This window comes from Schistocerca cancellata, unplaced genomic scaffold, assembly GCF_023864275.1.
Source record: "Schistocerca cancellata isolate TAMUIC-IGC-003103 unplaced genomic scaffold, iqSchCanc2.1 HiC_scaffold_1076, whole genome shotgun sequence".
NCBI lineage: Eukaryota > Metazoa > Arthropoda > Insecta > Orthoptera > Acrididae > Schistocerca > Schistocerca cancellata.
In genome coordinates, this window is record NW_026047075.1 from 574,485 (window position 1) to 592,238 (window position 17,754).

Genomic DNA, 17,754 nt, shown 5'->3' on the forward strand with positions numbered 1-17,754 from the left:
TAAATTACAGCGTCATCTGCAAACAGTCTAAGGGGGCTGCTTAGATTATCACCTAGATCATTTATGTAATTCAGGAACAGCAGAGGGCCTATGACACTACCTTGTGGAATGCCAGTTATCACTTCTTTTCTACTCGATGATTTACCATCTATCACTACGAACATTCTTTCGGTAATGTAATAGTAGTAGGAACTGGTTCTGCTGTAGGTAAATTAGCCTTTCCACTACTGAATAAATTATTTTGATTATAATTATTATAAACAGTATCTCTTGTGATGCATGAGAGTCAAATAGAAATTAAGTTTCCCTTTTATTTAAAATAAGAAAATATATTATGCTGAAAATATGTCACATATGTATCAGAACAGTGATGTAACAATACTATGACAGCCAACCAAGTCTTCCCTGTCAAAAGCGGCAGCCAAGAATTGCAGATCTTCTTCTTCCTCCCCACTGACTGTAAGATTTGGTCTGTGATAAAGTTTCTTAAAGCATAAATCACAGCACTGATGGAAATTTGCATCAGGTGTACAGGCTGAAGGTCACAAGGAAATAAGTGCTGCATCAGTGGTGGAGGCAATTATTTTTGTACGCCCTCAGTGTCCATATTGGTTCTGCTGTAGGTAAATTAGCCTTTCCACTACTGAATAAATTATTTTGATTATAATTATTATAAACAGTATCTCTTGTGATGCATGAGAGTCAAATAGAAATTAAGTTTCCCTTTTATTTATTGAATAAGAAGAATTGCAGATCTTCTTCTTCCTCCCCACTGACTGTAAGATTTGGTCTGTGATAAAGTTTCTTAAAGCATAAATCACAGCACTGATGGAAATTTGCATCAGGTGTACAGGCTGAAGGTCACAAGGAAATAAGTGCTGCATCAGTGGTGGAGGCAATTTTTTTTGTACGCCCTCAGTGTCCATATTGAAGAGGGCTATGGGTGACGATCCCTCATCAGTGACGAACTTTTGGAGCTGCTGCAGCAGCACAGTACGGAGGTCCGTCACTGCACGAGTCTGGATCTCAGCAGCCATCCCACAGACGTCTGAATTGTTCTTGTATGAAATATGTCCTCCATTTGCTGCACGGATGACATCTAGCCAATAGCCGAATTCATCCCAAACTGAGCATAAGGTGTCTTCTGTCGCTGAAGCTACATCAGCTGATATTCTGGTTTTTAGTTCCTCAGTGTCATGAGGTAAGGGAGGAACATAAACACATTGTTTAACATATCCCCACTGGAAGAAATACAGGGTGTCAAGTCAGGGGACCTAGGAGGCCAAGAGTGTAATGCCTGGTTTCGCGGTCCTGTACACCCTATGCAACGTTTAAGCACGTTGGCACTGAGGAAACTGCACGTGTTGTTGCCGTGGTGCTCCATCTTCTGACTGACAATTTCATCTGAGTCAAGTTGAGGGAATAACCAGTTCCGTAGCATTGCAAGATATGATTGTCCTCTTATGGTTTCTTCCTCAAAAAAGTAGGGTCCATAAAACTTGCCTTGCGAAACAGCACAAAAAATATTCACTTTTGGTGAATCACGTTCATGTTCAATTGTTTCATGAGGATTTTTGAGCCCCCATATACGCACATTATGATGGTGAACCTTACTGCTAATATGGAAAGTTGCCTTATTGCTGAATATCAACCATGGCATAAAAGTGTCATCTTTCATGTCCTCTAGAATAGCATTGCTAAAGTTCACTCACTTCACTTTGTCAGTATCTTGAAGAGCTTGTACCAGCTGTAATCAGTGTGGTCTGAGGACTAATCGATGCCACACGGTAATGCACGTTCTCAGCTAGCATGATGTGTAGACTTGTGGAGGCTCTGCTCAAATGCTCGTCGGATTTGTTCCACTGTCTGTTCAGGAACGCGTGGCAGGCCAGGACTTTTGCCTTTACAGAGGCACCCTGTTTCTTCATACTGTTTATACTACCACCGAATGTTCTTTGGTGATGGTGGTCGAATGTTCTTGGGTGATGGTGGTTTAGCACGAATTTCAATATGAAACACCTGCTGAATTTCGATCACTGATTGAGTACAACTAAATTCAATAACACAATATTCCTTCTGTTGCGTAGATGCCATATTGCACGAGACTGGTTGCACACTGCAGGTCAGCGCTCGTAGTGACATCTAGTGAATTTTTTCTGAAACTCTAGTCCATGCCGAATACATCTAGAGCTGCTTCAGTTACCTAGTGACATTTTTCTCAATGTTATTACAAGTTAAAATTGGCTCATTCTTTTTGGGACACCCTGTATATGTGTCTTCAGATTTAGCTTTGTTGTTATTTGGAAGCTCTGGACTGTTGCACCTTGTAATTAAGTTTTTGTGTTGGACTGTGGAACTGCAGTTTGAGGGACTAAATTACTGCTGCAGTTGTGAGATATGATCAAGCAATTCGTGACTTTCTACCAATGAATGGGAAATAATTCTTCTGCCAATGACTCCTTGTATTGTGTCACAACGTACAATATTTCGACACTTAGTAAATGGGGACAATGCTCGTCTGTCCACCTTGAGATCAAACTTCATATTAATAACATTTTTGACAATTCTGCTGTGATGTCACTCAGCACTGTCATTTCTTTGATGGTGCACTGCACTACTCCAAAATGGGACACCAACTCAAGGAGATTATACAGTGTCCACATAGGCAGTGTAACACTGTGCTGTTCCACCTTGAATATGTGTGGCATCCATCCACATACACAATACATGCAAACAGGTGACAAAGAAGCTAAGTAGATGTACGGTTATACATCTCTCTACCAGAGTGTTACTTTACAACACACTGCTCACCAATACCATTAAACGCTGTGAAAATTGTGACTAGCTATTCAAGTAAAGAGGTATAGAGTGCTCAACACTTTCTGTGAAAGTGCTTGCCGACATACAGTTCGGCGCACAACAGTTTTTATGAAGGGGCTGCTTCATCATCAGCCATATAGTCCTGGTCTTGATACCAATGGTTTCCATCTTTTCTTGCACGTCAAGAATCTCCTGCCTAGTCAGCATTTTAATAATGGTAAAGAGCAGACTGTCACACAATGGTTCCTTTCACAGGCCACAGGAATACAAAAATTGACCCCATGATATGACAGGTGTAAAATTCTGGTGATGACTCTGGTTCAGAAATAGCTCAGACATTGTTGTATCTGTTTGAATAAATAAATAACTACAGCAGCTGTCATATGAAGATTTACTAATTCTCTGTTTGTTCACAACTACTTTCATGACTATAAAGTCACATACTCAGGTGCAACATAATTAACGTTTTTAAACATTGAAGCCCTCCATCAACATTACAGGCTGTCCTCATACTGACTACAGCATAAAAATGCAACTGTACAAACCTGATAATATGTAGTCCAATGTCAAGTTTTGATGGTTGCATTTCTATTCTATGATGAGGACAGAGAACATCTGTGTTTTATTGAGGGGTGGCTTACATGTCTAAAAAGGTCAATTGTTTGGCACCTGAGGATGTGACTATACTTGAGAACCAATGGGGGATCACTAAATCTTCTCATGGCAGCTGTTATGGTTATTTCTTTATTCAAATGGATTTTTCCAGCTGTGGCTTTCTCACTCGCCCAGTGATTTGTAACTTGTTGTACCTGTTACCAATAAAGTTTTGTTGTCTATCTATTTCTTTTGAAGAAAAGGGAAATTTAATTACTGGATGACCCAAGTACACTCTATTACAAAAAAAGAAAAGATACACCACAAATGAATTACCCAAAGGGGGTGGAAATTGGTAGATGTGACGTACATGTATACAGTTTCAGAAAAATGTATTTTTTTTTTCTTGGAGTGTATTAGCTGTCAGTTACATGGAGTAAAAAGTGAGTCCCCATGCACTCAGCTGTGATACAGGGCTGAGATTTGTGGTGGCGTGCCCACCTTGGCCATTTGCTGCTCCTGCTGCTTCTGCTGGGAGAACTGCTGCTGCAGCAGGTCCAGGTTCAGCTTGATGTCCTGCAGGAAGCGGATAGCCTCCTCCCGAGTCATCTGCAACAGCGACAGTGTCGGTGAATGTCAAAGCCGTTTCCTCACCTCTTGTTGCACCAATTACACCACTGATTCTCAACCTGTGCATTATTGCCCCTGGGGTGCACTACGATGTCTTGATGGAGTGCGTGAATGGAAAGGGGTGCGGACATTGGGGGCAGGAGTTCTGTGTTTGGTATGCTGATTCTTCTTTTAGTTAGTACCAGAAAAAAAAAATAGGTGAAGTTGACTTCCTAAATATTGTTACTATATAACACATGATGGTTTGTAATAAAACTGGTCAGTGTTACACTCTTACTGTTTACTAAGCAACAGCAATAATTAATATAGGACACAATATATTAAAATACTGACAGAGAAAAATATCACAGCACCAAAACTAATTAGTGAGAGTAATGAAATTTCAAGAATACATTTGTCTAGGTAACAATATTATGTGGAGGAAAGTTGCTAAGCACCATATAGTGGAGATGCTGAGTCACAGATAGGCACAACAAAAATATTTTCACACTTAAAGATTTCGGCAAATGGCCTTTGTCAACACTAGAAACACTCATGCAAACGCAACTGACACACACGACTGCAGTCTCAGGCAACTGAAACCACACTGCCTATTGTTGACAGAGGCCATTGGCTGAAAGCTTTGAGTGTGAAAATCTTTTTGTTGTGCCTATCTGCGACTCAGCATCTCCGCTATATGATAAGAAGCAACTTCCCTTAGCATAATATTATTACATTCCATCCTGGATTTTCCATTGTTTGATTTTTGTCTAGGTAACATATTTAAGTAATTTACATTGCTAGACCACAGGTTAATGTAAATGTGAGATAAGTCATTGCAAATATGAAATGCTGCAATATTAGCACCCAGTGTAACCACCAGAATGTCGAATGCAGATGTACATGCATTTTTTGGTACAGGTGCCCGATGTAAGTTTCTGGGATGGGTTCCGTGCCTTATGCACTTGGTCAGCCAGCACAGGGACAGTTAATGCTGTTTGTGGGTGATGCTGGAGTTGTTGCCCGTATGTGCTCAACTGGAAACAGATCTGGTGATCAACAAGGCTAAGGTAAAATGCTGGCACTCTGTAGGACACGTTGAGCTAAAACAGCAGTATGTGGGTAATCATTATTCTATTCAAAAACACCACCTGGAGTGCTGTTCACAAACTGCAGTACAACAGGCCGTATCACCAGGTTGACAATATGCAATCAGGGTGCACGAGATAGCCATGACAGTGCTCCTGCTGTCATAAGAAATCACATCCCTGTCCGTAGGTTCATTACATCTAGCATGCAGACAGATTGGTTGCAGGCCATCAACTAGCCATGTCACAACCAGTACATTCTGCCGTCATAGGAAATGAGGCAGAACCAGATTTCATCAGAAAAAAACAACAAACCTGCACCCTGCCTTCAAGTGAGCTCTCACTTGATACCACTAACGTCACAAATGATGGTGGTTTGAGGTCAGCGAAATGCACCCTACAGAGTGTCTGGCTCAGAGCTGTCTTTGAAGTAACCAATTTGTTACAATTTTTTGTGTCACTGTGGCTCCAACTGCTTCTGTTGGTGCAGTACGATGCCCCAGAGTCATACAATGAGTGCTATCGTCTTCCTTTTTTATAAATGATCTACCATCATGTACATGCCTGCCATGTAAATTTACATTATTTGCTGATGATACCACAATTTTTATGAGCAGTAGAACAGACAACACTCTTGAGAAACTCATTAATCACATACTCTCAGATACGGTTAATTGGTTCAAGGTGAATGGTCTCTCATTGAATTCCAGTAAGACCAGCTTTATTCAATTCTGTACAAAAACAGAAAAAGAGAGAGAGATAAGTGTGACATGTGGTAATCAACCAATAGTTAGAATGGAAACAACAAAATTTCTTGGAGTGCACATTGACGAGAAAATCAACTGGTCTTCACATATTATTGATCTCTGTAAGAGGCTTAGCTCTGCTACCTATGCTTTACGGGTTGTCACTACATGTGTTGAACCTAACACTGCAAAAGTGGCATATTATGGCTATTTTCATTGTCTCATTGAGTACGGAATTATTTTTTGGGGCAACCAGCCATTAGCAAGGAAAGTGTTCATTTCACAGAAGCGAGCTTTAAGAATTATATGTGGATTGCGCCCAAGAGACTCTTGTAGAAATAGTTTTCGTAATCTTAAAATATACGCAACTAGATGCCAATATATTTTTTCTCTCATGTGTTTTGTTTGTAAAAATATAGATATATTTCAACCAAACAGTCATTATCATGAGCATAACACACGGAGGAAGAATGACATACACAGTGAACTCAGAAATTTGAGCTTGGCACAACAGGGTGTCCACTACACTGGAGCAAAACTCTTCAATGCTCTTCCTCTCGAAATAAAGACAAAGATTCATAACAATAGTGAGTTTAAGAAAGCACTAAAAATATTTTTGCTAGAAAAAGCTTTTTACAGTCTACATCAATTTTTAACTAAATAAATTGTAATATTTTAATACTATATAATACAAGTTGACATAATGCCACTATCAATTTTATTTAACCTGAGCTCTGTAACTGTGTGTGCTCCATATCTGTTTTCTGTAGTGTTTTAATGATTCTAAGAAAATATGTATTTTCTTTTTCTGTATTGCTGCCCAAAGAATTTACTGTATACATTTTTATATAATTATGTACTCAAATTTCTGTATATGCTATAAGATTATCAGACTGTATTTGTAAAAAAACTGACTCGTTCCACGTCCTTGTGTATCCAACACAGTTGGACTTATGGAACACGAAATAAATCAAATCAAATCAAATCAACTCCTTCTTGGTAGTGCATTGTGGCCGTCCAGAGCACTGTCTTCCTGTGACAGTACACTCTTGTGGTTACCGATACCAGCAATCGTTTACAGTGGCTACATTTCTGTCAAGATTTACTGCAGTATCACAGAAGGAACATCCATCATCTCATAGCCTTATCACACATCAGTGAGGTGTTGTAAATGACATCTTTGACACCTTAAAGTCATTTCTGAGTAACATCAGCTCACGATGTCCAGTCTCAAACATAACTAACATTAATGGCCATTAAAGCAAACCTGAACTGCATTAGCATTGCACTACTAGTGCCACTCTTATGCAATTTCTTTTTGTCAGTGTGCTTCATTCCTATGTGTCTGACAGGGCACAGTACCAATATTTTCCAAAAGCTGCAAGTGAAATTGTGATATTTCAGGGAGCTGTCCTACAGCACAGGGTCAAAATGTAAACATTACACTCTTCCTCAAGCTCAGCAAAGTTGGTTGATTCTTTTGCATTGTGTGCGGTCAATGTTGGGTCTTAAGTGGCTTATTTGTTCATGGGCAGTTCCTGAGAAAACAGAAAATATCGATTTTTTTTTTCTGATACAAAAGTACCAGTTGTGTGGATGGCAGCTTCTCTAATTTCGATTTTGAAACTTGTTTCAGTGTCATTATCTGATACTGAGATCCAGAGGTTCAAAGTTACTGCACTTAAGCATGTAAAATATGCACATACTATCCAGACTGAGACATAAATGTAGTTTTAACTGAAGCAGTGATCACATGGCAAAGGGTTTGGGGTCATCAAAAGGATTCTTTCACCAAACTGCCTTGTTGGTCAGCATATGTTTTACCAATAAAACTTCGTGATGCACTCTCTATGTACAATGGGCATGTCATGCTGTTACTGACTGTCTTGTCATGAAAATTATTCTATGGTGGTACAAGAACCTTACAAAAAATCATTCTTTGTACTTGCAAATCAAACATTGCATTTTTTGGTACACTGTAGGTGTAGCCTGAAGTGAACTTGCTCTGGATGGGAGATGGTTTTGTTTTAAATTATGCATTTGTCATTTATATTTGTCAAAGTATATAAACAAATTTTCAACACTTGACTGATCTACAAAATCCATTTTATATAAGCTGGTGAAGCTACTGTAACAGCAAAAGAAATGCTTCTGTTCGACCACAAAAAAGACCTAAAGAAGAGCATATCAAAGACTCTGACAAGAATGTGGGGAACCGGCTGCCTCAATCCTCATTCCGCCTTACTCACCAAAAATTTTGGGGTGCACAGATGTTCACTCTTTTCTGTGCTGAAAGACAGTGGCACGTGCACAGTGATGGTGAAAGAGAGAGGAGAGAGACAGTGTCAGCAGGACAGAAAGAGAAAGGGGACAGTTATGGTGGGAAAGTGGATGTTGCATTAAAAGAGAAAGAGAGATGGGGTGGTGGTAGTAACAAAGAGAGAGGGGAGACAGTGGAAATGAAAAACAGAGATGGGTGGAGACCATAAAAACGCTTGGAGGCCAAGAAGTGGGGGTGACTGAGGAAGGTTTGGACACACTAAGACTGACAAATTTTGTCCACATTCCCTATATCCTAGTCTAGGGGTCAAAACACTGTGCATAGAGGATACCATGGGATTTGAAGAGAAAGCCAGCAGAAAATGAGAAAGAAAAATACAGTAGCAGTGGGAGCAAAAATGAATGGGACAAAGACAATGGCAGTGGGACAGAGAGACAGCAAATGTGGCAGAGAAGGAGCAAAACAAAGAGATCAAGGCACTGACAGAGGGCAGGAAGGGGGGATAAGAGAGAGAGCTAGTGGGAGCGACTCATATAGCTAGTGGCAGTGAGAGGGAGATACTGAGTATGAAGGCTGAACTACAAAGAGAGACCATATAAAAGGATTTATAATGTTCTGTATTAAAAGAGTGTGAATATATTTGCATGCCAGAATTTTTGGTGAGGAAGGCAGGCGAAATGTGGATTGAGGCAGCAGCTTCCCCACTTCTCCGTCTTTTAAAGAGTAGCATATTTACATTTTTTGTGTTCTGGCAGCTGTATGTTTTTTTGCTGTGTACTGTTTTTGTTATTTATTTGTATAATTTATTATGATGTAAAATTTCATTATTGTTATTAGTACTATTTTAATGATTATTGATTACTGAGTCATGTGTAAAACATTGGAGGAATGTGAAACATAGATGTACTTGTTTTCTTAACAATGTGATAATTATCTTTGATGTAACTCCTTTGATGAAAATTCTTGGTGGCAGTTGTGCAGTTTATGAGTTGCACTCAGGACCTTGTGTGGATTGGATGCGATTATTAATAAAAAGCTAATGTGGCAAAATGAAACAGTCTGTGACATCTACTATAAAATATATTTTGAAACAAACAGAACCCTGAAATTGTTTTCCCAAGAAGGATCAACCAACTAGGAGAAAACTGTTCCAGCAACAAGAACAAGTACTAACGGACAACCAGTGAGGGTAAGCAAAAGATCATTTTTAACAACTCCAATTTAAACTGATGTACAATGTAACATTTTTCTCTTATTTGTTCTCAAGCTGTTGACAAAGTATGGTGCACCAAAATCATAGACAACACTTGTGAGGTTTGCTATATGAAATGATTTCTTGTAAGTTGAAAATAATAATTTTACTACAAGTATTTGGGCTTCAGCATTTACACCACAATATTGTGATGGATCATTTAAAAGTCCCCTATTGTCCCAGTGACATTTGTTTATCTGCAAACCTCTGCACTTGTCCATTAGATGCTGCTGAGTGTACCGTGCTAAATTTGACACTTTTCTGCTGCTGTGCCAGTTGAGACCAGTAGAAATGGTGTGGTGTCTATGTGTAGTTAAATTTCGTGTAATTTTCAGATGGGCCAGTGATTGGTAATCAACCCAGCTAATGTATTGCACTTGGTTGAGAAGAAGTTACAGTGAACTCTTTTTTGTCAATATGGTATTGGTGTGTAAGATGAATCATTTGCATGTCTTCTGGTATCTATTATAGTGCAAAAATACACTCAACATTAAGAAACGGATACTGTTGTAACACTAACACATAATTCTAATGCTAGTGATGATAATGGCGAACACTTCATTGGAGGTGGTAGTGATATGCGAAGTTACAGAACAGTCAGTGCAAGTAGTAAAAGGGAATTCCAACCTTCTTCTGATACTAAGTGTCATCAGAATGTTTGATGCCGACACACGAGAGAAGTTAAGCGATGATTCTCTGTCAGAAGTTTAAATGCATGTGACAAGCTCCTGAAGGCTAAAAGGAATATTAACAGCATACTGGAGTACATGCCAAAGAAAATAGAAGGCAATACAGTTTTCAAAGGAAATCACATGCTGTAGTTCAATATCATCAAGCAGTGTGCATTGGTGAAGCACAAGAATGCAGTTCTTGTCTCCATTATTGTTAATTACAACACTGGACATAGCGATGAATCTCAGGTTTACAGGATTTACTGGGTTTTATTTGATTTCAAACGGTGGAAGCACTGGTGGGTCAAATGAATTAGTTGTGATGGAGAGTACTTTGAACTGGATAAGGTTGTTTTGTAAACAGTTTGAAAATATACAGCTTTTAAAAAATAATTCTAGTTTCTTTTGGTACCCCTTCATATGTTGCTACGTCAATTGATGGACAATTGACAAACTGAGTCTATATATGCTTCCAAGAACCAAGTACAAAGTTTGAACCCTGTGTGTCAAGGGAAATGGAAAAATGATGTCCCCCAAATGTCTATGCAGACACAAGCAGAAAGAATGCCTGAAGACATTTTTTCCTGTCAGCTCTGAATCCACATTTGGCGACAGTCACTAGTGTTTTGTGGCTCCTGTTATGGATGTGCAAGTACTACTGGAAGCTCCTGGAGGAAGAGATGTAGTTTCAAAAATCATACTACAAAATATGTGCAACCTCCTGACATTTATTTTTTCAGTCAACACGAAATACATGCAAAGAGAATAACAGATTTTCCTAAACTACATTCTAGGGACATGCAGCCAAAATTGTGACACTCTTTATTACAAAAATGCATTCTGTCATTTACAACCAAGTATCTGCTGAAGTATATACACCAGTACTTCATTACACATGGCAGAGTGCTGACTTTGATATTGGTGAACTTATGGATCACTTCAAAAGTGTCAATAACATGGCGTTCAGTGATACTATTGTAGAATGTGCAGGTATGATGTGCATTTTGTAGTAATTCATCTTGTTATGACCATTTTATTGAAAATCCTCACATATAAGTATGTTCATTAGAATGCAGATACTTTCCAAGTTAGTTAAATCAGAGGCAGGTAGGAAGTTAAATCCTTTAACTTTGGTTAAAATGATGCTTTTAAATACAATTTTGTAGCAATTAATACCTAAAGGTACCTCGAAACTGTGACCACAGCTGGGACGCAAACCTGGAACATTACTTACCGAATGAGGTACGCAGAGAAGTTCAAAAAGTATAAGATTACATACCGACACAAGTAAAGCAGTGAGGGTGGGTTGCACTTTATACCTGGGTATCTCATTCGGTAAGAGACTGGTGGTGAAAGGCAAACTTCTGGTTTCATGTCCTGATGCTGCACACACATTTCACATGCCAGGAGTGAAACATTCATTCTGGAAATTAATATTTTAACTTCTGTAGGCTACTGTGATGCCAGTACATGTTCTATGCTGCACTCACAACTCTGAAAAGGGGATTGCCTGACCCAGTTTGTTATGTTGTGCCAATTTAGGGACAGTGAAGCTGGGTGTACATTGTGGTATGCTCTACCTGTATTCAATGGAAATTTATAGTGTCTAGTCAGTTACATAATCTGTACTTTTTTGGGAAGCTATTTTGCTCAGAATGGTTGGCAAAATGATGTACCTGTAATATGCAAATGAATACTGATAATTATAGATTCATACCCCTGTCTGAAAATTGTGCCTCAATTTATAAAAGGTGATCAGAAGTGAATGTAAGAAGCCAACAGGATTAAATGATCACCTTTGAAAATTGCATTTTGGCAAAATACATACACCAATTTGTTTTTCTGAGGTTCGAGACATGCAACACAGCAGATAAGTGATTCTCAGTGTAGACAAAGACCATGTAGTTTCCAATAAAGTCTTGTTAGTATGCAATTTTCCTTATTATTATTCAGAAAGATAATCAATGATAACATGTTACAAATATAAAATTCAACAAAAATGTGTTTCAGTATTAGGAAAACAATTAATTAGTTTTAAAAAAGTATACTTTGACTAATGTAACTGAAATTCTTTAAAGAAACTTTCTTTGGATACAAGTTTCTTTATCTTAATATAAGGTTATTATGTGTAAAAACTTTACTGTTATTTTTGGAGTTCTTTGTTCATACACATTACCATGTATAGAAACCCTCCTGCTGCATTTAAATGAGGATTTGAGGTGACAATAGCAGGTAGCATGATGGAAATGAGTGGTGGCATGGGGGGGGGGGGGGGGTGCTGACCACCTTTTACAGGCAACAGTGTAAATGTAAACTCTGTCCATAGACCCCATCAGTACTGATCGGCCACTGTGTCATCCTCTGCCAATTTCGTCATTGGATGCGACGTGGAGGTATGGGGGGTCAGCACACCAGTCTCCTGGCCATTTGCAGTTTTAGTGATGTGGAGCCCCTCAACTGGTAGCACGAGGCTGACTGCACACCGTACCAGTCTTCTAACCAAGGAAAAATCCCTGGCTGTACCAGAAATCGAACCACAGACTTCCTTACGGCAGTCTAGCACACTGATGCACGCATCTATGGAGGTGCAAAATTACAGATCTTTGAATGGCTTAAACTTTTTCATCTTTTCATTTAGTGCTTAAAAAAATTTTGGGATTGATTTTGAAAACATAAAAACATGAAGTAAAAGTAAAAGTAAAAGTCATATGGTGTGAATGGATGTGATATCCCAGGTTCAGTCATCTAATTGAAAAGGTTTTTCCCTATCCTTTACACCCGCAGGCACTTTTATTTTACACAAATGAGAGTTGTGTACATGGCGGTAATGGTTTCATGAGTTGCCTGGCCTCCGATGGGGTAGGATAAGCCTGTGACAGGACTGGAATAGGAAGTGCTGGGTGAGTGGACTGGGCAAGTCTTGGTACCTGGGTCTACCACAGGCACCAGGCTGGGATTGGGACTGGACTAGGATGTTGTGGAAGTTGGAATACCACTTTAGGAGGGGTGGGAATGATCACGGGTACAGTATCCCTCACTTGGGGCATGACGACAAGTAATCAAAGCCCTGGTGAAGGAAGTTGTTCTAGTTTGGGATGGTACTGGGGGACACTCCTTTGTAGCTGGTTCTTGGGGATGTGAAAGAAAATGGTATTACAGACCTGTTTGTGAACTAGGTCTGGGGAGGCCTTGGTGAGACTCTCAGCCTACTGAGGAAGGGAGTTGTTGACACTGCAGATATGCTGTCTTTGAATGGCAGGATGTATGGGAGGGATGATAGATGTCAGAACCCAGGTACTGTTGGTAGGTGTAGTGTGGACAGATGGAGCCATCAGAGAGGAAGTGGTCAACATCAAGGAAGATGGTAGAAGCCATAACAATTGATGGGTGTCCAGAGCAGGAATTGTTGGTCGCCTCTACTTGCCCCCCTCAGCAGTCTTCAACCACATTGAAACTTGTGAAGATGATAAAACAGAGCCACCACAGGTATGATGGATAAGTTGATTGGTACTGGTGTAACTTTTGCCTACTTTGCTGCTGAACCCGATCACGCACCATTGTTTGAGCATTTGCTCCATTATGCGTCATGATATAGTTATTAGGACAAGTAGAGAGAGAGAAAAAAATACACAACTGTTACGTGTAGCAGACTGACCTTGGGTACATTGTGAAGGCAAGTATAAATTGACCTCCCCTTCCACCACATAGCCCAAGTGGTCTAAACTGTCACTTTATTCACAGCCACTAATTACATAACAGAGAACTGTAGAAATGACCTTACGCATTGTCATATCCTTGATAGATTGAATCAGTTCAGTACATGCTGCATGAAATTGTTTTTGCTTGGATATACCCACCAGTCCTTCCTGCAAGAACTCTTCAATGGCCAGCGTCACTCCCTTCTCATCTCCAGTCCAGAACACGTACTCTGCCATGTCTTGTGGTGAATACTGGATCCCGGCATACGATGACAATTTGTCACCCTGTGGACAGTGCAAACATTTAGAAACATGTCTCTTTTTTCCTCACTAGAAAACATACGTAAATGTACTATCACAGTTATAGGCATGCAGCACCACTGAATTATTGTGCCATTATTACATGAAGAGGTAGGGAAGAAACTTCTCACAATCTGCATGGACTACCATACACTACAAATATGGGATTGCCAGTAGTGTTGTATGGAAGTGAGGTTTTGAGACACAAAAAGAAAGATGACAGTAGAGGTTAGGTTTTTATGGAGCATAGAAAAAAGGAAATTCTGCTTCACGCTAAGATCCAGAATGTAAATACCAATACATATTTCACCACCTGAAGATGATGGTGTGAACCAAAATACACAGTGGAACAGTAAATGACATATTACCATTAATGTGACTGTTTTCCAAATGACACATACTCTTCTACTGTAGACAGCATTGAAATATAGCAGCGATATGTTCACTTACTAAGATATCACTACTAACATATTTTTCTTTTTTGCTTTCTGTTCCATATGTAATACATAGAAACCTTCAAAATCATTGTCAAGCTGTTGATTTGCAGAATGTTTGAATCATAGAAAGCAATAATTTTGAAATTTCAGTTATTTTCTTGATGGGGTTTTGAAATCCCAGTGTGTACTCCAGCTTCCACTTGATTATATTGTATTATCTTTGTAAACATTTAAAGACATTCAACCTAATGTCTTTGCTAATACTTATCTATATTCTATACTTTTTTATTATCAAAAATAAAACACACAAAAATAGCTCTGGATTGTTACATTTTATGGTAATTATTCTTGTTGCATCTTTAAACAGACCTTGGCAAAACAGTTTTTGAAGGTTGCAAAAATTCATGAAAAAGCATTCTTATTGCAAACAGTATATTTTCACAAATTTTCTCAATCAAACCATGATTGATAATGGAAGGACACCCATTCCACGCCAGTATTACTGAATGCACTTCAGTCTGTGGGTTCAGAGATCATCTTAAACATTTTTGAACAATCACTAACAATTGTAAATACAAAACAGTCAGGCTGTAATGGCATCAGCAGAAAGGCAATGAACCAGAGAGACGAGTGCAAAGGGTGCTTGACTTCTTTTGTTAGGTAGTGTATTTAAAAAATATCTTCTAAACCATTTATGTTCTAGAGTGAACTTTCAGAAGTAGAAGGCTACTGAGGAAAGTGGTTTACAGGTCAGTAAACTTCCTAAACATAGGTCTGGTCAGGCGTACTGGTGGGTGGCTGTTTGTGCGCTGCCGTCATACTATGACACACAGGCACCTCTATCACCATAATCTTTTCTGCTTACGTCAAAATCAATGTACTTATGTTTTTGTGGTGAAATATTGATTCAGGCTGTGTCAGTCACATCGTTATGGAAGCAATGTACAATTTGTTATTTGCAGTCTACAGTGTGTAAAATTATTTTAGACAACATTAGGTATTATGTTTTTATATGAAGTCTAAATGTACGTCTGTCAGAATGAAAAATGAAAGTACCGAAATTTCAAGCAAATTAGCATGCTGACAAAAATGCATGATCAGTCCAACGTCAATGTGTTCATTTCCAGATGGTAATCTACTGACTTGTTCATTTTGATACATCTCTAAACCAACTGGTTTTTTTGAAGAAACTAATTCTTTGCTCACCCAACAGGCATTGTGTGCCTCACAATAATTATTTTTTTTTTTTGTTTTAAGGTTTTCACTAGGGTTGTTACTCAGCAACTGTACTAGTTTCAACATAGGATTTTACAGCCAAACCCCTTGAAAATTACTGTTTGGTACATTGACCCAGGTTTCGACGCCTACTAAGGGTGTCTTCATTGGAATGAAATTTTGATAAATCCTATAAAATAATCATAATTTGATTTGGGTCTTTATCCCACTCCAACGCGGGGTCGGCCTTGTTACTATGTATTTGGCGATGTAAGTGTCAGAGGGTGGCCGCATGCCCTTCCTCTCGCCACCCGGAATCCCCCTACGTGAATTGAAAATATCTTCAAAGTTAAAACTGACGCTTAAGTGTCCATTTTAGGCAACAATGCTGTTTCTGACAGTAACGAGTAAAAAGATGTTTCTCGAGTCCATTTTTAGATCCTATTTCATATAAAATTCGTAGTTTTCTGATTGAATCCATAGCTAGCAAAAATGTTTCGTTCACAATCTCGAGTCTACTGCTGCTCCTGTACACAATTCAGGAGCGTATAAAACCACTTATACGTGTCCCGTTTATTATATACGACAAACCGGAAGGTCTTTTAGTGTCAGGCACGAGTAACATTTATTGGGAAAACGAGGCACTAACGTACACAATTTACTATTGCTGATCATCTGCTAATTTCCGGACAAAAACCAAAAATCGCTGAAGACATTTCCATTTTACATGGAGAAATGAAGGGTTATAGGCTCCATGTACTCGGAAGAGCTGCATATTTTCGAGCTTATTTCTAAAGACGGTGGTCTCATCCTAAATGATTATGTAACAAAAATTTTTCAAAGGTTTTAATCCACTGCTCGCGGGATTTTGATTGCTTAATTTTACCGTATTTACTTTCCTCTTGTCCCGAAACATTTTCTTTGAATCTCATAGATATGTACTATGCAAAGATTTTCTGGATTGTATAGCTGTATGTACAAATTTTTTGTATAATTTTACGTGATTCTGATGTGTCTAATAGACGGCTCTTATTTCTACTTAATCTATTTTACTAGTGTGCATTTTCAACGATACATTAATCTCTCTTCCTTTGTTTTCAAAACAAATATAAACTGTCGTTTTCTCCAGTTATTTCTGTTGTAATTTTTCAAATGAGGAGGAGGAGGATATTAGTGTTTAACGTCCCGTCGACAACGAGGTCATTAGAGACGGAGCGCAAGCTCGGATTAGGGAAGGATGGGGAAGGAAATCGGCCGTGCCCTTTCAAAGGAACCATCCCGGCATTTGCCTGAAGCGATTTAGGGAAATCACGGAAAACCTAAATCAGGATGGCCGGAGACGGGATTGAACCGTCGTCCTCCCGAATGCGAGTCCAGTGTGCTAACCACTGCGCCACCTCGCTCGGTTTTTCAAATGAGCACATATCACTGTCCGCGGCCCAACTTGTATTAATAGCAATGTAAGCCATTGGGCCGATCTGTCTGATGTTCCTAACTAGGTGTAAGTGGCAAAGGCTGGAACGCTACATTTTATTTTTTGTCTTGGGCATAGCTAAAATCGGACTACTGTTTTTTATGTAAATTTACGTAAGTAACCTTCGTACCGCATGACAACTGCAATCATGGTTAAAGCGTTTTTTTTTCACACTAAATTTTCCTCTGTATTATTTTCTAGGGTTTATCAAAATTTCATTCTGATGAAGACACCGTTAGCAGGTGTCCAAACCTAGGTCAGTGTACCAAACAGTAATTTTCAACGGGTGGGCTGTATGATCTTATGTTGAATTTTCAGTGAATGGTTTTGACTTACGCAAGTTTTGTCAAATAGTCATCTGAAGTACCCAGCGGATTCATCATTTTGGAGTCCAATACGTCACTTGACTGCGTTCATTTTTCTGACATTGAGTGCTTGCCATTGTTGTAAAATTAATAGAATGTCCGCCTGACAACATCTTTTGATAAGTCGTTTAGTTTGGTTACTAATATTTTTTTGTGGAAAACTGATTGTGATAGATTTCTCCTCACGACACACACGGTGGATAG

General features: G+C 39.0%; 1 protein-coding gene across 1 annotated transcript in view; it reads right to left on the reverse strand.

The window, feature by feature from the left end:
* The window catches only part of LOC126151609 (uncharacterized), a gene marked incomplete at its 5' end in the record, with an annotated part of 71,174 nt that overhangs the window by 31,044 nt on the left and 22,376 nt on the right, over positions 1–17,754 (reverse strand). The window contains 2 exons of the mRNA XM_049915954.1: positions 3,916–4,023; positions 13,919–14,044. Coding sequence (XP_049771911.1) covers positions 3,916–4,023; positions 13,919–14,044 — 234 coding nt within the window. The remainder of the gene's footprint in view (positions 1–3,915; positions 4,024–13,918; positions 14,045–17,754) is intronic.